This window comes from Lithobates pipiens, unplaced genomic scaffold (assembly GCF_037356315.1).
Source record: "Lithobates pipiens isolate NorthernLeopardFrog02 unplaced genomic scaffold, aLitPip1_a1.2 Scaffold_30, whole genome shotgun sequence".
NCBI classification, from domain to species: domain Eukaryota; kingdom Metazoa; phylum Chordata; class Amphibia; order Anura; family Ranidae; genus Lithobates; species Lithobates pipiens.
The window spans coordinates 96,594,475-96,615,138 of record NW_027507791.1 but is presented as its reverse complement, the minus strand read 5'-3'; the positions used below and the strand labels follow the sequence as shown (position 1 = coordinate 96,615,138).

Here is a 20,664-nt window from a genome sequence, read left to right as displayed (position 1 = left end):
ATGCGATGCGGGAACCCGCCGCGGATTTGCGGCGTTTCCGCATCGCTCCAGTGTGAACCCAGCCTAATAAGCGATCATTTTTCTGATCGCCGTATTAGTGTCACAGGTGACGCTAGTTAGGCAGGTAGGTATTTAGGTTCGCCGCAGCTTTTTATAGCGCCAGGGACCCCCATATACTACCGCATAAAGCCCCCTGATTGCCCCCTAGTTAACCCTTTCACCTGTGATCACCATATAACTGTTACAGGTGACGCCGGTTGGTTAGTTATTTTTTTATAGTTTCAGGGCACCCGCCATTTATTACCTAATAAAGGTTTAACCCCCTGATCACCCGGCGGGTGTCATTTGTGACTAATAACTGTTAGGGCAGTTAGGGTTAGCCCCCTTTAGTTCTAAGGTACCCCCCTAACCCCCCCAATAAAGGTTTAACCCCGTGATCACCCCCCGTCGCCAGTGTCACTAAGGCTGGGTTCACATTGCAGCGGTTTGAGAACGGATGTGATTCGCACCGCACTGCAGTGCAAATCACATCCGATCTCTGTGCGATTCGAGTTCAGCCATTCGCCGCACCCGCCGCAAATTCGCACGGGACCCTTTTTTTGGCCCGCAGCAGAATCGGATCGCATGGGTGTTCACACCATGCGATCCGAGTTTGCAGATCGCACTGCGATATGCGAACTGATCTGGGGGTGTCAGTAACATTTCACTGACACTCCCAGCAGTTCGCATAGGGCAGTGTGAACTGCCGCCGGGAGGCATGCGATGCGGGAACCCGCCGCGCATTCGTGGCGTTCCCGCATCGCTCCAGTGTGAACCCAGCCTAATAAGCGATCGTTTTTCTGATCGCTGTATTAGTGTCACAGGTGACGCTAGTTAGGCAGGTAGGTATTTAGGTTCGCCGCAGCTTTTTATAGCGCCAGGGACCCCCATATACTACCGCATAAAGCCCCCTGATTGCCCCCTAGTTAACCCTTTCACCAGTGATCACCATATAACTGTTACAGGTGACGCTGGTTGGTTAGTTATTTTTTTATAGTTTCAGGGCACCCGCCATTTATTACCTAGTCTCACTAGTGTACCCCTAAATTTAGGGGTGTCTACTTTCCAAAATGGGGTCATTTGGGGGGGGTTTGTGCCATCTTGGCATTTTATGGCCTTCAAAACTGTAACGCCCTTAGAAAGCCTGAAGGCGGTGCTTGGTTTTCGGGGCCCCGTACGCGGCTAGGCTCCCAAAAAGTCCCACATATGTGGTATCCCCGTACTCAGGAGAAGCAGCAGAATTTATTTTGGGGTGTCATTTCACATATGCCCATGGCATGCGTGAGCAATATATCATTTAGTGACAACTTTGTGAAAAAAAAAAAAAAAGTTTGTAATTTTCCCGCAACTTGTGGCAAAATATAAAATATTCCATGGACTCAACATGCCTTTTCAGCAAATAGCTTGGGGTGTCTACTTTCTAAAATGGGGTCATTTGTGGGGGTTTTGTGCCATCTTGGCATTTTATGGCCTTCAAAACTGTAATAGGTAGTGAGAAGTGAACTCAAAAATTTACGCCCTTAGAAAGCCTGAAGGCGGTGCTTGGTTTTCGGGGCCCCGTACGCGGCTAGGCTCCCAAAAAGTCCCACATATGTGGTATCCCCGTACTCAGGAGAAGCAGCAGAATTTATTTTGGGGTGTCATTTCACATATGCCCATGGCATGTGTGAGCAATATATCATTTAGTGACAACTTTGTGTAAAAAAAAAAAAAAAATTTTTTTTTTGTCATTATTCAATCGCTTGAGGCAAAAAAATAAAATATTCAATGGGCTCAACATGCCTCTTATCAATTTCCTTAGGGGGTCTACTTTCCAAAATGGGGTCATTTGGGGGGGTTTTGTACTGCCCTGCCATTTTAGCACCTCAAGAAATGAGATAGGCAGTCGTAAACTAAAAGCTGCGTAAATTCCAGAAAACGTACCTTAGTTTGTAGATGTGACAACTTTTGCGCAAACCAATAAATATACAATTATTGACTTTTTTTTTACCAAAGACATGTGGCTGAATACATTTTGGCCTAAATGTATGACTAAAATTGAGTTTATTGGATTTTTCTAATAACAAAAAGTAGAAAATATCATTTTTTTTCAAAATTTGCGGTCTTTTTACGTTTATATCGCAAAAAATAAAAATCGCAGAGGCAATCAAATACCATCAAAAGAAAGCTCTATTTGTGGGAAGAAAAGGACGCAAATTTTGTTTGGGTACAACATTGCATGACCGCGCAATTACCAGTTAAAGCAGCGCAGTGCCAAAGTGTAAAAAGACCTCTGGTCATTTACCAGCAAAATGGTCCGGTCTGAAAGTGGTTAAGGGAAGTACTGTACGATTTATTAATGTGTAATACAGTTTTGCACATGTGATCCCTATTGAGAAAATGAGGCAAACAAATACAGTTGTGTTTTCTGGACAGTCTGACCTTTATTCCTTCAATCCGAAAGCCCAATGTGGACGTTGAGCTGATAGTCTCTCTCCACTGCATGTATCTGGGTTTAGTCACACCTTGTTGGGCTTTCTCCTCCTCCGTGGGGGCATGAGGATCCACCTCAATCATTTTTTTATACATATCCTTTCTTAGCTTTGGTTTTCCACGGGCTTTCGTCAACTCCTCTTCCAAATATGTCCTGCAGGAAACATAGAAACAATGCTTACTTTTCTTTGCTGTTAACTGGGTATGTGGAAAATATGACTTGTGATTAGGGATGAGCTTCGTGTTCGAGTCGAACATACGTTCGACTCGAACATCAGCTGTTCGAACGTTCGGCGAATTCCGAACGTTATGGGCCGTTCGCGCCAAATTCGTGTGGCGCTCACGGCCCACAATGCACTGCGATGCCGCAGTGCATTGCTGGCACATGATTGGCCAAGCATGCACTGTGACCCCGCATGCTTGGTCAATCACAGCGCCGGCAGCGAGGAGAGCCATGATTGGCCACAGGCAGGATGCCTGTGGCCAATCATAGCTCAGGCTGTGTAGTACACGCCCCACACTATATAAGGCCACCAGCGCGGCGGCCTTGTGTAGTGTGTTGACGTCTGCAGCAGTTAGTGGATGTTCTGTGTACCTTCAACACAGTATACACCGATCGTTATCGGCCGATTTTTCGTTCTTACTCTCTGTAGTGGTTGTTGTCTGCGTGCCCTGACCGCAGTATACACCGCTATATTCACCTATATAGCTAGCGATATATCTATCTTTTATAATAGAGCTTGCAGTCAGCGGTAGGAGCTTGTGCGTGCTGTCTGCGTGCTCTGAACGCAGTATACAACGCTATATCCACCTATATAGCTAACTATCTTGCTCGTTTTAAATAGAGCTTTCAGTCAGTGTTAGGAGATTGTGCGTGCTGTCTGCGTGCTCTGAACGCAGTATACACCACTATATCCACATATATAGCTAACTATCTTGCTCGTTTTAAATAGAGCTTGCAGTCAGCGGTAGGAGATTGTGCGTGCTGTCTGCGTGCTCTGAAAAAGACGGACGGCAAAACAAATTATACAGGGGTGATAACCCTTCCCTATGTTTTCCAAAAAGCTTAAAAATATTTTTTTTGACTGGAGCTACACTTTAAAAATGTACCAGTTGAAAATTACAAACAGATTCAACTTAACACAACAAACCTACACAGTCCCTGTCTTGTTTGCACCGCCTGTATACTGCTGTTCTGAGTATATAGGGCCTGGGGGCCACACGTATTTCCTTTTTTTAATATGGGTACGGGGTTCCCCTTAATATGCGTACAAGACCCAAAGGGGCTGGTAATGGGCAGCCCCATGCCATTTTTCTCAATGATTTTCAACCATATTGCAGGAACCAGATATAACATTAAAACCGCAAGCAGTTTTAAATGACGTTATTTCCGTTAAATGTCATTTTGTGCAGGGACTGTTCTAAACACGGGAAACACGTGGCACTTCACAGGCATACTACAGACACCCCCCAGGCACGATATTTAAAGGAATATTTCACTTTTTTATTTCACTTTAATCGTCATTAAACTCAGTGCTCCCGCCAAAACGGCCATTTTTAGAACTTTTTTTTGCATCGACCCATGTCCCCTGGGGCAGGAGCCAGGTCCCCAAACCCTTTTTAGGACAGCATCTTGCATATTAGCTGTTAAAACTAGCACTTTTAATTTCGAACGTTCGAGTCCCATAGACTTCAATGGGGTTCTAATGTTCGTACGAATTTGGGGTCCGTTCGAAAGTTCTGGTGCGAACCGAACCGGGGGTTGTTCGGCTCATCCCTACTTGTGATAATATGTACATTTATATTGTCCCATTGTGCACCTGGCATCACTGGAAATGTAATTATTATTATTATACAGGATTTATATAGTGCCAACAGTTTGCGCAGCGCTTTACAACATGAGGGCAAACAGTACAGTTACAGTACAATTCAATACAGGAGGAATCAGAGGGCCCTGCTCAATAGAACTTACAATCGAGGAGGGAAAGTCAAGGGGTACAAAAAGGTAATAACTGTGGGGGATTATCTGATGGAGAAAATAAAAGTACAGTTGTTAGGTGGAGGCAGAAAAGGCTTCTCTGAAGAGTAGGGTTCAGGGATCCTTTAAAAATATATAGTCAGACAGATTGGAGTAGGACTCTCAGTGTAAATTCTCAGTATTGTGTACAGTTGTGCAAGTCTTTGCGTCACATTCAGCGAACATATGGCTACTGACTGCAGTACTTCTTCCCACTGCTCGTCCTCCAGGGGTCCTACATCTAATTCCCATTTCCTTTTAACAGTCAAGGGGTGTTTCACCAAGAACTTGCTTAAAAATGTGGTGCAGCTCTGTGAGATGAACCCTTTAGAATTTTCGGCTGCTTTAAGCTGGGAGATGAGAGGCATTCCCTCCACCTGCCACTCTGAGACCATTGATTGTGCTATAAAGGCATGTCCAAGTTGCATATAGTAAAAGTACATATGAGCCAGTGTTCTGGCATATAGCGTCCAACCATCGGATACTGTCCGACCCGTACTGCACAGGCGCAGCAGGAGCTTCGGAAAATCTCTGAAGATGAACGGCTCCTGCGCGGTGAGTTGCAGTGGTAGCCCCACCATCCAAGTGGACATAGGGCTGCTTCGGGCATGGCCTCGCTGCGCTCGGCTCTTTTTATTATAACTCTATGCCCACTTGGATGGTGGGGCTAGAACCTGGACTCACGGCGCAGGCGTTGTTCATCTTCGGCTATTTTCGGAATCTGTGTGTGCTGTGCACTGCGCATGCGCAGTGCGCAGTGGACACTATCCGATGGGGGACAAAATGTGATAGGACACCGGCAGTTGATATCTTTCTCTCAGGGTATCAAAGGGTAAAAGTTTACCATTGCTGATTATCTGTGTCAGATAAAACACGCCCCCTCCTCTGCCATCTCTCCTTATGCTGTAGCTTAGCTAATTCAGGGTAAGACTCATTAGCCCATATAGGGCTATATTCACTAATACCTGTTGCTCCCTGCAGATATTTGGTTTTGTTCCATATTTTCTGTATTAAATTATATGTGGGGATCCTCCTACCCACTGTGCGCAGCATAATGACCTCAGATGCACTGGGGATTCTATTAGTGAGGTCTCCTTCTGGGACCATGGTGCCCATTAAATGTTGAGGTCATATAGTATAGCCAGGGGTTCGGCAACGCTAGGCCACCTTCTACCTTTTGGGTGTTGGGAGATGTTCTAATTTAATCCTAGGGGGTCGGCCTTTCCATATCAGCTCTTGGAATATTGAGTTTACTATCCTGAAGGTCTTTAATGGAATCACTACTGGGGAGTTATGGAGCATGTATAGCAGTTGGGGCATAAGAATAATTTTAATAAGCTTCACCTTGCCCGCAGCCGACATGCATAACGCGTTCCAAGTCTTAGTCCTTGAGCAGAACCTGGTCAGCAGCGGTACGATGTTTAAAACATTATAGTCTCTGATCCGAGGGGTCAGGGTAAGACGGCTTTAGACAAACGGGTACAACTTATGTCAAAGGATTTGTTTCATCTCCGTGTATCACCTGAGGCCAGTCACTTCACTAGGTATGTGTGAATGTTTACAATCATTTTAAGCAGTACTGCTAGCAACTTGTTCAAATTGACAGTCAGAACTTCCCTTATGACACCCCCTGCTTATATAATGTGTAAAATGCTGTATTGGACATTTTAGTGTTTGTTTGAATTATTTAGGAATACATATATTATTTGATCATTACTAAAACCAATTGCAAAAATAACAGATGCAACCATGTACAATTTATACCCATGTCTTAAAGTCAGTATAAAAGCGCTGATCTTTAGAAAAAAACAAAACGTGCTGATTACCTGACCGGATATTCCTTGACAAAGGTCATCCTTTCATAACATTCTGCACAATGGTAGCCTTCCCCATGCACTTCTCTTTCTAAATAATAAACTTTACTGTAAAAGGGATGTTGTAGCTATTGTTTCTCATCTACTTCTTCTGTGTACACAGAATACAATGTGACAATTATGCCAGATATGCTGACTTCCAGTTATACGTATGCTAAAATACCATTGTGAATAACCAAAACATCAACAGCTACATACTGAAAAATCACTTGAGGTTGTTAGGAAAATTGTGCAATGTGCACCTTTTGTACTTTGTAATCGGGCCTGGACTGAGAAAAATAGGCCCAGGCATTTTGGACTGGGCAAAAATGAAAGAAAAACAAAGAGGGCGCACCAGCCATGTGCATTATCCTTAGATGATATTTATTGGAAAGATAAGAAGAAAACTACTCACAAACAATAGTGAAAGTGCTTGCCATATGAGTGATCAACAAGTAGCAGCATTCAATCACAGATGAACGAGATCTCTCAGAAAGTATCACAGAAAACCCAGAAAGGTCACTGCCAACTAAAACATTTCGAGGGACAATTGGTCTATATTCTATATGGTCTATATTCACCTCTTCAGCATGCCGTCTAGTTGGGTGTGTCTGTTTTGACACTCCCATCGTGATTAAGAAGTATCAATGTATATATATTTCTAAAAAAAAAAGTAATTTTTTTTAAATTATATGTTTTACAATAAAAATTATGTATAATTTTTTTTTATACAAAATTTGCATTTGTATATACGATACTCAACCACCATCCAGTAGTGATATATGTGTGTGCACGTATTAGTGGCACTGTGTTTTTTTTTTCCCCATTGCCTATTTTGATTTTAAGTAATCATCTATTATTTATTATCCATTGCTTCCTGTGTGATTGAGGCATGCATTGGTCTGGCCTCTTCTCTGCTGCTGTCTACACCAATATGGCCGCTGTCATTCCCTGGCCACTCGCGCCATGTATGGGCACTGTATTGACACAGGGCAAGGACATTGGACCCGCCCCTTTCTGTCCCTGGAGCGCAGATACGGTGATATGTGTTCCAGGGACTGTTTACTAACAGGAAGTAATACTTCTGTGGCGGACGCGCTTGCAGCGGGGCACAGCCAGGCAGTGACACTTTTTCATTCATGGTAAGGACGCCTATCTTTGCTTAAAACCCCTGTAATAGTGGAGTAATTATATTGGATGGTTTAAGCACTGCAGCTTTGGGATTGTTGTCCGTCCCCCTTCCTCCTCTGTATCGTTTTAGTGTGTGCAATAAATATTTTGGACTGGGCAGCCTGACCACTGGGGGGGGGGGGGGGTATTCGTGTATGGTGGTTGTGATTGGATATTCATCCGCAGAGACAGTCCCAGTCCAGCACAGAGATGGCACAGAGATGGCCCCAGTCCAGCACAGAGACAGGCCCAGTCCAGCAAACAGACAGTACCAATCCAACCCCTTAACCGCCGCTACAGAGCGGGAATTTGGCTGTAACACACACTGGATCAGTTCAGTACACTAACCTTCCTCCCTGTGCAGGTGTCACAGTGTGCCGGCCATTTTTAGGAGAGAGGCTGCCCTTGTCCCAAGGGCAGGTATATCTCCAGGGGCTGGCCCGGGAGGTGTTTGTCTCCTGCAGGTACTTCTCTTCCAGCTTCTTCTGCACATCCTAGTTTGCTGGTGCCGGCCCTGCTTCAGGCACGGCCGCATAACGGGTGGTGAGCTGTTAACCCTGTACAAACCGCAGTCGCCGGTTATCTCCTGCTGTGAGGCCTGGTCATCAACAGGCTGCTCTTCTTAGGACATACAGCCCGGGGAGAGGGGTGCTAGCGGCACCAAATCTCTGCTAAAACTAGCAGTGTTTTGCAGCTAACACCCCCACCGCTCCAGTGTGAAAGGTGTCTCTAACTTTCATTATGAATAGTTTAAAACATTGGCAGGCAGGATACAAAAAAAAAAAACATTGGCAGGCTGACAGAGTGTGACTTACCTTTCTAGCAGTCCAGGCTCTATCACGACATCAGGCAGAAGGGGTCTCCTCCAGCTCCTTCCCCTTCATGGTCACCTGACCTGACCTCTTCATTTCCTCCATCCAGAGCTGAATAGGAGGCTGGCCAGGCAGCCGCGGAGCTGGCCGTGGTGAGCGGCACTGCCGCAAGGAGCAGCCCAGCTGTCTTGAGAGTAGGGACCGGGGACCCATGCGGCCCTCTCTGCATAGTCGGCCGCGGAGCTGGCCGGTAGGTGTGCAGGGCAGGCACAAGCAGCTGAGAGCCAGAAAATCTGAAATGCAGCCCGGCGGCCCCCTGGGCACATGCCTGGTGTGCCCTATGGCCAGTCTGGGCCTGCTTGTAATCATGGGCTGCAAACTGTGGCAGATATACATAGATCTGCAACAGATTCATCAGTGGAGAAAAAGCTAATTTGTATTAAGATGCCCAACAAATGAAGAGTTACGAAGCTGTAAGGGGCAGGTTTTATTCTGACCCAGTGCTACTTGGAAGATACTCGGAAGAAATTTACAAATTAAGCTTACTCCTTCCTGTCCAGGCCAATTTTCAGCTTTCCGTGCTGCCGCACTTTGAATGACAATTGCGTGGTCACGCAACACTGTACCCAAATTAAACTTGTATCATTTTTTTGAGAGAGAGAGCTTTCTTTTGGTGATATTTAATCACCACTGGGATTTTTTGCTAAATAAATGAAACAATACCAAAAAGTTTAAAAAAAACATTTTTTTTTCTTAGTTTCTGTTATACAATTTTGCAAATAAATAATTGTTGTCATTCACTGATGTGAATGTGCCCTGATATCAGTGTAAATGTTCCATCAGAATTGCCGGTTACTGGCTATGCTCACGCTGTGATTGGACACTGCTGATCACGTGGTAAAGGGCTGCTGTGATTGGCCCTTTATCACGATCTGTAAACACCTGCGTGTGTAAGACACAGCAATCACGGAGCATGCCAGATGCGTGTTGTTCTGGAAGGATGTCCAAAGGAACAAGCACTAAAGGGGATTTAGGACTGGGATCAGGAACAAGGGAAGCAGATGAGAGGCAGGGGGGTACAGAATCAGGATCAAGAAAAATCAGCAAGCAGGTATCTGGTCAATAGGCAAAACACTAAAGCAAAGATGCAAACCAAGGGAGGGGTTACATAACTTCCCAGCAACCTGAAGCAGGTGGAGCCTATTACTGGGATCTGCTGGCTGTTGGGAGACACTCGGTGGCCAGCGGAACTCTTCAGCTCTGGGAACCACAGTGCCACCAGCGGGTGATTCAGGTCCTGCAACATCTTCAACATTAGAGAACAAGTCCATTTGAATTTAACTGAACTACTAAACGATATATCAGCTTGCAGCAAGGAGCCCTAATAAAATTGAGACTATGGATATTTGCGAAAAAATGTAAGTAGCATGTTTGAGAAATTTACACAAATTGCATGATTTTAGCTCATATTCATTATGGTCTAACTGTAAACAAATATCTAGAGCAGTGGTCTCCAAACTGTGGCCTAGGGGACAGCTGTGGCCCTTTGCTTGCCTGCATCCAGCCCTTGGGACACTATTCCTCCTACGGATACAAGACACAATTCTGCCAACTGACATCAACAATGGGGCACCATTTCTCCCACTGACAACCATAGGGCGCTATTCCTCCACTTATACCAAATGGGACAATGTTTACTCCCACTGAAGTTTAGGAGGTTTGGAGACTCCTGCTATAGAGCAATCAATATAACTGGCATGCAAGTATATTTCAACAAGGCTCACTGGTGATAAAGCTGGACAACACTCAGTATTTTATCAATTATTCTGTTTTTACATTTCATCAAATTACAACAGTCAGAGCAGTAAAACTGGATATCTACTTTTTCACTATATAGGTTACTTTGCACACTGTGGTTTACCCTATCAAAGCTCAGGTATACAATCCCAATATTTAAATTTTTGATGGATGCTGAAGAGTGAAAGCTGAACTCCCGCCCACTTTACTTCTCATACACCAACTCCCTCATCCCTCTCTAACTTATGGCTGGCATAAAAACACTGCCTACCTAAATGCTCCTTTTACTCACCTAAATACAGTATTTGGTCACATGGCATTTGGTTCCAGAGTCTTATTTTCTTCTGTGTATAGGAAGTGGTGTCCTTCTCTGTGTGTCCACGTTACTTCCTGCGTGATGTGGACACTTCCTATTGGCTGTCCAGGACTATGTTCTTTTTAGGATCCAGAAGATTGTGTGCAGGGAATCACGTTAGCACAAGATGGAGGGGGGGGGGGGGGATCAGCCAGTACAGGTACACTTTTAGCGCTGAATTACCAATCACCAGGACCTAGAAACAGCAACAGCAAGGGGAAGAAATTGGTCTTGCTTGGACAATGGACTCCCTTTAAACTACCCAAGTTTTATATATCGCCGAGGAACATTATCGGTGACATATCTGCACTTGAGTTCTGGTGTCTGTACATCTGCCGTGGCCATTATGAGGGATTCCTACTTTATTGGATTTTATTTTTATTTATTTTATGTTATGAAGAATGCAATAATAGGAGCTGGGACACAAAATGCTAGGCAATGCCAGCCAAAGCTCCCAAGTGGACAGAACAGCGTTGGAAGTTATACCAAGAAGAGTTGGCATACCAAAGACATATACCACTTTTGTTTTTTCTGCTGTATAATTGAAAAAAATTCAATTCAAAATTACCTGATGCAAAAAAAAGACCTACTGTACCACCAACACAACTGTACCGTCATGTCGTTCTATTCATTTTAACTGTCACTCCAACACATCTTTAGAACATGCAACAGAACACACAGCAATGAATCACAATGTACTATGTGTGTTGTGCTGAAAAAAATAGGACAAGACCAATTTCTTCTCTTGGAGGGCCTATAAAAAAAAAATGTATGTCTACAGTAAGACAGACCATTTCAGTGCCTGTTCTACTGCAATGCAGCCTGACATGAATGGTCCTATAGGAAACCAAGGGCTGACCTATAAAATACCACTTTTACATGTATTAACACTTTAACAGAATGAGATTACAGCTGTACAGTTAATGAGAATTATTATGATGATAACATTATATTACATTTATTACATTGTTATTATACATGATTGTAATATTATGATAATTCCAGACTATCGGGGACTGTGAAAATGCATTACACAATATATCTTCACTAACTTACCCATAGTTCTTTGGTTTATTTACTATAGCTAGTATTTATTAACAAGGGATTCCCTATATAAAAGTAAACATCAGAGAGAAAAAAGTTAGCAGTCAGGCTAGCATTCTACTTTGCAAGTTATGAGGAGCGAGATAAGGAAACTGGCCCCATCACATGTAATAAAAGTTATGTCAACAAAGGAAAGTATCTACGTTTTCCATATTGTTGCAATCAAAGTTAATTCGTAATCGCTGGTGTCAGCTTGATAAAGTCTTTTGCTATTTGTTCCTGTTTGGTCTTGAATGTGAATTTTATGGTTGAGTAAATTATAGGTGTGATCCTACTACACCCAGGCTAACTACACTTAAACTAATTGCATGATATAAATATAATCATTATAAACAGAGTCAGACCAGGTAGCAAGGGCTTACCAGAAAATGCAAGTGGATGCCCACCTTAGAGGGGCAAATGTAGTGTCTTATTGGGAACAGTCGGTGTGAAACACTGTATGTTGGGCATGGATATTGTGATAGACTCACCCTAGACAGAAGCTTTTGGAGGGGACTGAATGCTAGCCTCTTGCTTATCAACTATGGGCCCTGGCATTTGAGCATTTGAGAGAGCTAAAGCATTTAGGAAGATATTCCGTAATGCAAAAGCCCATGATGGTCTCTGCCAGTGTGGGACTCAGCAGTTTTATGTGAAAGGAATGCTGATTAATGAGATCTGGAAAGCTCTGGGTCTCCTGTTGTCTACTAGTCTGGGGGGTCTTTCACCCATTGTTAATTGTGCTCATTAACACACCTTTGCTATTAGCAAAATATTGGGTGATTGTATTTCTACTTATGGGTATTGTAAGTTGTGAGTTAGGAGACAGCAAGGCTGATCTGAAAGGTCATATCTCTGAGTCGCCTAGTCTGTGTAAATGATTAAATTCATGTTAATTAAGTTTCTGCTTACAGTTTGTATTGTCATCCCGATGTATATATTTGTGCGAGATCTCAAATAAATCAGTTCATGTTCAGCAACCAAAATGACTACTCTCTAGTTCTTGGTTGTCAGCAGTTAGGAATATCTGATATCTATATTTCAGACTGGAGGAAGCGGTATATGACAAAAGCACTCAAGCGGAGTGTGGGACGTTTTGTTATAGAAATATTGCTAGACATGCCTAATGGTGAAAGAAATACACATTATACAATGCTGTCTAGTATAGACATCAAGCCAGGTGACTGAATAGCCACTGATGCCAGCCATTCATAATTTATACACAGGCAAAGTTTAATAAATTTCTCCTTTAATGATATTAAAGGTGCTCTGTGTGTATCCACTGAAGCAGTTTGGACTTTCTTTTTTTTATAGAAGCATCCTCAAAAATTGTTTTTATGCAGGACTAAAGGATATATTGTCAAAGATATCTAGTAGGCGCCACTTAGGGCTACAAATATTAAGTATCACAAAGTAGGTAATTTTATGACCAAAAAGGTTGGTCCCCGAATTGCCGGCGCTGCCAATCTCCTGACAGCACCTTTACCCACATGTTTTGGGACTGCCCCAGGCTCTCCTTTTACTGGTCTGCTGTAGTAGAATTCATTAATGTTTGCCTCCAGTTGGAGATACCCCTGACACCTGAGCTGGCTCTGCTGGGCATACAAGATGACGACCTACAGCCCAGATACACTAAATTGTTACTTTCTTTATTGCTCTTTTATGCCAAAAAAGGAATTCTATTAAAATGGACTTCCCGTGTACCTCCCACAGTGAGGTCATGGGAAAACTCCATAAATGCCATTCTACTCATGTACAAGCTGACTTACATGAGCAGAGGATGCCCCCAAAAATATGTGAAGGTCTGGCAACTGTGGACTGAGCCATCTTAGATGTTCTTTCGCAGAGACCTAATCCCTGATCTACATAATAGATACTGGGCTGGATGTTGTGGTGGTTGCCAGTTTCCTCCCCCCTCCCCCCCCCCTTCACCACCCTCCTTTCTTCCCATCCTCATTATGCATTCCCAGCCTGTGCCAATGGACTACTGTCATACTGTTTATTACTTTATGCTTACAGACTGTATGCTGTTTATGTATGTACCCAATTATGGTATTCGTAGCTTACAACGTGTAATGTACAATTTTATTTATAATAAAAATCAACCTTGTTGTTAAAAAAAAAAAGACTGAACCTTTTCCTGACACTTGGTTTCAAGTTAAAATCATTATTGTTTGCTAGAAAATTACTTAGAAACCCCCAAACATTATACATATTTTTTTTTAGCAGAGACCCTAGAGCAGGCATGTCCAAAGTCCGGTCCACAGGCCAATTGTGGCCCGTGTTCCTTTTTAATGTGGCCCCCCTGGTAATTTGGATATATATATATCTTTTGTGGACCCCAGAGCCACAAAAAATATATAATATATTTATTGGCGCTGCCTCGGAGGGGACAGGGAGGGGGCGGGACAAGCGCTGTCAGATTACATACAGGAGAATCTATTGTTTACTTGGAGGCTTCTGTAATAGGAAGTCCCATCTCCTGGGCTGCCATTGGACGACTGTTCTGTCTATCACAGGAGGCGGGACTTTGTATTAAAGAGGCTGCCATGAAAACTGGAGATTTTCTTGTATGTAATCTATTGGCGCTTGTCCTGCCCTCTCCCTGTCCCCTCCGAGGCTGCAGATGGGCATCGATCAGACTGCACTGATGGCAATGGTGAGGCTTTATTCACGGCAATGGTGAGGCTGCATCATTCACGGCAATGGTGAGGCTGCATCATTCACGGCAATGGTGAGGCTGCATCATTCACGGCAATGGTGAGGCTGCATCATTCACGGCAATGGTGAGGCTGCAGATGGGCATTGATGGGCACTGACTCTTATTTTGCTTCACAGTTCTTTATTTAAAATGTACGTTTTTTTTCCTGAAACTTCCCTCTTAAAGTGAAGATGCGTGTTATATGCCGATAAATATGGTATATCCATATAACACGACCACGCTCATCTCTTCACCACATACAGCTACAAAGGCAAGAGAATTCTTCTTGGGCAGTGTATTAGTGCTCGGCCAAACACCCTTACACTGAATTTTAATGGTTCAAAGAATGTCAGGCAAAATAATCGGCCCTCATGCATGTTCACTTTATGAAATCTAGCCCTCTTTGAAAACGTTTGGAGACCCCTGCCCTAGAGAATAAAAAAGTGGTTGTCCCAAAATTTTATGTCACACTGTATTTGCGCAGCGTTCTTTCAAATGCAATTTTTGGGGGAAAAAATAAAGTTTAATGAAAAAATAAATAAAAATAAACCGCAAAGTTAGCCCAATTTTTTTGTATAATGTGAAAGATGTTCTGCCACGAGAATCATGATCTTTATTCTAAGCAAAAAAAATCTTGATTCTCATTTTTCCCAGAATCGCGCAGCTCTATTGGAAGGGTCGGCAGGATGCTGTGCATACATTCTGAAAATATCACAGCACCCTGCATCAGTACTTCTCTGTAAGCAGTAGGCTGGCACTTGGGAGGAGGTATGGAAATATCAAAATGCCTTGATGGGTGGATATCAGTCTGGAGGAGTGGGAGTTTTTAGCCAGGCTGTATTTGCATGCAGACCATCTTTGTGAATCCGAGTCTCCATGATTGAAAGAACTGAAATCCAATAAACGAAAGGGGCAAGCCAAGAATATTATGGCTGGGTAGGTAAGGTCTAGGCCAGTGGTTCTAAACCTCAGTCCTCAAGTACCCCCAATGAACCATGTTTTGGGAACTTCCCTTAGATAAAATAGCTCTTATCAAAACCATGTCATTGATATTGATTTAAACCAGTTGTGCAAAGTAAAGGAAAACCTGAAAACATGGCTCATTGGGGGTACTTGAGGACTGAGGTTTAGAACCACTTGTCTAGGCTTACGCTGGATGTCCTTCAGCTAGGAAATTAAGTGGGCTGTATCTTTCTTTATACAGCGTCTAATGCAAAATTTGTGAGAAGCTCCGTGTGCAGTGCAATTAGAGTAAGGAACTTCAGTAAGGCCTCATTCACACTTCATGTCGTTTTTTGCATGCTGTCCTATGCATGCCAAAGAAGAGCCAGAAACTTTTTTGGAGTGTGGAGTCTCACACATTTGCCTCATAGCTAAATGTATGTCTGCTAGCTGCATCTAAGGTGCCATTGACAATCAATGGCACAGCAAGCGTATTGCTGCTTTCCTGTGCGTTTGGCTGCACGTTCAGGAAACGGGGTGAATGCAGCCTTAAGGAGAGGAGCCTGTAGAACTGTTCAAGGCTGAAGGTAAGGCTGGAGTTTAGATTTGACCATAGGTGCCGCAGGAGGGGCCGGGGGGGCGGGCTCAAGTCCTCCTCCCCCCCCGAAGCGGGTACACAGGGTAACCTGCACCCAGACGGCGCAATCTGAGGCAGAGGAGGGGCTGTCAGTGCTGCCCGCCTCCTAACACAAGATCTGCACACACAGATTCTCTCAGTCTCCAGGAGCTTCAGGCTGCTCTATGGGGGAGGGGCGCTGATGTTATCGCCTTCAGCAGGGGCCCGGGAGGAAGAAGATCTACCATGCTTCTAAAATGAGGTCAGTAAACAGGGGGGATTGTGCAGAAACTGACCTTTGGGGTGAAATGATTGTACTGGGGGCCAGACCGCTGCTTCCCCCCTATGTTATATGCAGTGCAGTGACCACCATGTGATGTATTGTGCCCACCATGTGCAGTGGCCATCATGTAATGTGGAGTGGTGTGTCCTCCGTGTAATGTGCTGTGCCCACTATGTCATCTGCTGTGCTGTACCGTGCCCACCATGTAATGCGGAGTAGAGTGCCCTCTGTGTAATGTGCTGTGCCCACCATGTAATGCGGAGTAGTGTGCCCTCTGTATAACTTGCTGTGCCCACTAGATCATGTGGTATGGTGTACCCATATGTTATGTGGTATTCTGTGTCCACATGTGGTGTGGTGTGCCCACCATGTAATGTGGAGTGGTGGTAAAAAAGGTAAGAGGACTATGTAAAGAGGGGTCTATTCTATCTATCCCCCCCGAAAAAAGTTAGCATCCTTACTGAAATAAAATCCAGGACTCTGTGCTTCTCAGTCATGAGATGTATTATCACTGAAAAAAATATACTTTGAAAAGTATTAGTGCACATCAACTTGGATGGTAAGAATAATGGAAACTTGTACAATGAAGTAACTTTTGACAAGTAGGTACACTGTATCTTTGTAGAAGAGACCTCAATGAGTCATATTCATAATCTACTTCCCTTAACTGTACTTACTATGGCAATCATGTATAAAGTGGATTATTTGTGGCCTTGCTTTACAATATTCAGTGACTCTGCTATTCACAGACAAGTCTTTAAAATGTCATTGTGTGGGCAGAAAGAGGATACGGTAGAGAAGTTAATAAATACACATATAACAAATTAGCCAAACATCAGGAACAGTCAGCGAGCAGAAGTAAAAAATGCATTAATAGGCTCCCACCTGATCCCCATTTTGCAGTCCATAACACATGGCTCATCAAAGCTGTTGAGAAGGTCATCTAACTGAATGTAAGTTTCTTCGTCTCTCTCCGTCACTCCATGGTAGGTGGGAACACAGGAGGCCAGAATGTCATTCATCAGCAGCTCAAAGCAATTCTTCTCATTTTCAGAATAACGTTTTAAAATGGTCCCCCCGGCTGCTGCTTTGAAGCTCCCTGGGAAAGAATATTTAAAATAAAGCGTTATTTGGACATCACAAATTCCAGATGTAATAATTTGTTTGCCATCTTTACAAAGTGCCTATTATTATTATCAACAATGAAATACCATTTAAATCGCCTTACAGTGTGTTGTGTTGTGTGATCCATCTCTCTCGCCCTACACAGCAAGTAGCAGGAGGAGGCAGATTTTTATGACAATGCAGTGCTTTTCCAACATTGGTTTGGCAGGTGATTGCTGTGAAATGATAGCAACATTAGTTGTAGGTCTATGTGTTCAGCTCCCAACTCCTAAAAGTGGACCTACACTCAAAAAAGGCACATTTGCGGTTATAAGGAAAAAATAGCAGTGTTATTGTGCCTAAACAGTAAAATGGAACTTTTGTCTTGATTTCCCCTTGAAAAATACCAGTGCACTTCCTGGTGTGTGGAGGTGCCTGGGCACTCCTGCATACCCCCCAAAATTTCTAAGATAGGAAAGAGTGACCCCTATTAAAAGGAGAAGTATAGCCAAAGCTATTCTGGCTGTACTTCTCCTGGGGATCACAGGAGTGCCGTTCATTCTGCACTCCTATCACCTGTTTTCAGCTGACAGTGGGCTAAAGCCACATGTCGACTGAAGTCACTCAGCTGGTCCAGGCTAAGGAAAGATCCCAACTTTACAGTTGAGATCCACCCAGATTCCGACAGCCAGCTCAGCCTCTCAGTGAGCCATTGAGAACCTGAGCCAGCCACTCCCCCCCCCCCCTCCACAGCCTGGTGCTTCAGTGATTGAAGACTAAGGACTGAGTGATCAGTGGTCTTGGATTGCTCAGTTCTAAGTCTTAGTAGTGGCGAGGGACAGATGCTTGTAATCCCAGACAGACTCAATGTTGAGATCAGGGCTCTGTGGGGGCTAAACCATCACTTCCAGGACTCCTTGTTCTTTTCCACGCTGACAATAATTCTTAAAGAGGTTGTAAACCTCAAGAAAAACCTGCAAGACAAAGGCACAATGACCTAGTATGCATAGCACACTAACTCATTATGAAATACTTACCTTAGAACGATGCCCTGAATCGGAGCTGGCACACCGCTGACTGGGCCAAAATCTTTCCCGACGTTACTTCTGGGTTTGCCGGCTCCCGCGCTGTGATTGGCTGGAGCCGCAATGACGTCACATGGCATGGGCCCTAAAGAAACGGCATGAGTGGTCTGTTCCTTCAGTGTACACACGCCAATGATGTTGGCAGCAGCGAATATAGTGAATATCTCCTAAACCGAGCAGGTTTAAGAGATATTTACAGTACCCACAGGTATCCCTTAGTGTAGGCTTGCCTGTAGGTACAATTAAAGATGAATACTTTACTTCCTCTTTAACCACTTGCTTACTGGGCACTCCTGCCCAGACCAATTTTCAGCTTTCAGCGCTGATGCACTTTGAATGACAATTGCGCGGCCATACAACACTGTACCCAAATGAAATTTTTATCATTTTTTTCCCACAAATAGAGCTTTCTTTTGGTGGTATTTAATTACAGCTGGGAGTTTTATTTTTTGCTAAACAAACAAAAGATGCAAAAATAAAATAAAAATCATGTTTAATAGTTTGTTATAAAATTTTGCAAACAGTTCATTTTTCTCCTTCATTGAAGTGCGCTGATGAGGCGGCACTGATAGGCTGCACTGGTGGGCACTGATAGGCATAGTTAAGGCGGCACTAATAGGCACAGATAAGGTGGCACCGATAGGCACAGATAAGGCAGTACTGATGGGCAAAGATGGGCACAGATAAGATGGCACGGATGGGTGGCACGAATGGGTGGCACTAAAGGGCACTGATAGGTACCACTGATAGATGGGACTGATGGGCACTGATAGGTGGCTCTGATAGGTGGCACTGCTGGTACTGATGGGCGGCACTGATGGGCACTGGTAGATGACAGTGATGGGCACGGATATGTGGCACTGGGGTGCAGCACCGTTGTTGAGGCAGATTGTGGGCACTGCTGGGTGGCACTGTGGGCACTGCTGGGGGGCACTGTGGGCACTGATGGGTGGCACTATGGGCACTGATGGGTGGCACTTATTTATTAATGAGGTGGCACTGGCAGGGCTGGCCGTGATCGGGACTGATGTCTTGTATTGCTCAGCACTGAAGAAACCAGATGTTTAAACAACCTACCTGCTGAGTTCTTTAACCACTTGGGATCCGCGCTATTGCCAAATGACGGCATTAGCGCGGACCTACTTTTCCGGGACTACGTCTATTGACGTCGTCCCGTGCACGAGCGGCCTGCACGCCCCCTGAGGGGCGCGCGCGGCGCACTCTGTGATCGGCGAGTCCATGAGACTCGCCTGATCACTGATCCATGCAAGGGGTCGATCCCGACCCCTTATCACGTGATCAGCTGTCAGCCAATGACAGCTGATCATGTGATAGAACGGAGTCGGTAATCGGCTATTATTCCTCCTCGCGCTGACAGCGCGAGGAGAAAAAAAAAAAGCCGATCACCGGCGGCCGTGATCGGGACATCAGTCCCGATCACGGCCAGCAATACAAGCGACCACCTGCCCCCTGCCAGTGCCCACCTGCCCCCTGCAGTGCCATCCTGAATAAAAGTAAGTGCCCCCCGTCAGTGCCACCCAGCAGTGCCCATAGTGCCCACAGTGCCACCCAGCAGTGCCACCCACAGTGCCACCCACAGTGCCACCCACAGTGCCCACAATCTGCCTCAAAGGTGCTGCACCCCAGTGCCGCCCAGCAGTGCCGCCCATCAGTGCCCAGCAGTGCCCAGCAGTGCCACCTATCAGAGCCACCTATCAGTGCCACCTATCAGTGCCCATCAGTCCCATCTATCAGTGGTACCTATCAGTGCCCATCCGTGCCACCCATCCGTGCCACTTATCCGTGCCACCCATCCGTGCCATCTTATCTGTGCCCATCTTTGCCCATCAGTGCCGCCTTATCTGTGCCCATCGGTGCCGCCTTATCTGTGCCTATTAGTGCCGCCTTAACTATGCCTATCAGTGCCCACCAGTGCAGCCTATCAGTGCCCACCAATGCAGCCTATCAGTGCCCACCAATGCAGTCCATCAGTGCCCACCAATGCAGCCTATCAGTGCCGCCTAATCAGCGCACTTCAATGAAGGAGAAAAATGACCCGTTTGCAAAATTTTATAACAAACTATTAAAACATGATTTTATTTTTATTTTTTTTGCATCTTTTTTTGTTTGTTTAGCAAAAAATAAATCTCCGAGCTGTAACTAAATACCACCAAAAGAAAGCTCTATTTGTGGGAAAAAAATGATAAAAATTTCATTTGGGTACAGTGTTGTATGACCGTGCAATTGTCATTCAAAGTGCATCAGCGCTGAAAGCTGAAAATTGGTCTGGGACTGAGGGGGGTTTAAGTGCCCAGTAAGCAAGTGGTTAAAAAAC

General features: G+C 44.5%; 1 protein-coding gene across 1 annotated transcript in view; it reads right to left on the bottom strand.

Annotated features, from left to right (window-relative positions):
* Positions 1-20,664, bottom strand: part of LOC143943104 (inositol-trisphosphate 3-kinase A-like) — a 204,979-nt gene that overhangs the window by 28,546 nt on the left and 155,769 nt on the right. The window contains exons 3-4 of the mRNA XM_077464659.1: positions 17,026-17,239; positions 2,461-2,665 (exon numbers count right to left, since the gene is read on the bottom strand). Of these exons, the coding sequence (XP_077320785.1) occupies positions 2,461-2,665; positions 17,026-17,239 (419 nt within the window). The remainder of the gene's footprint in view (positions 1-2,460; positions 2,666-17,025; positions 17,240-20,664) is intronic.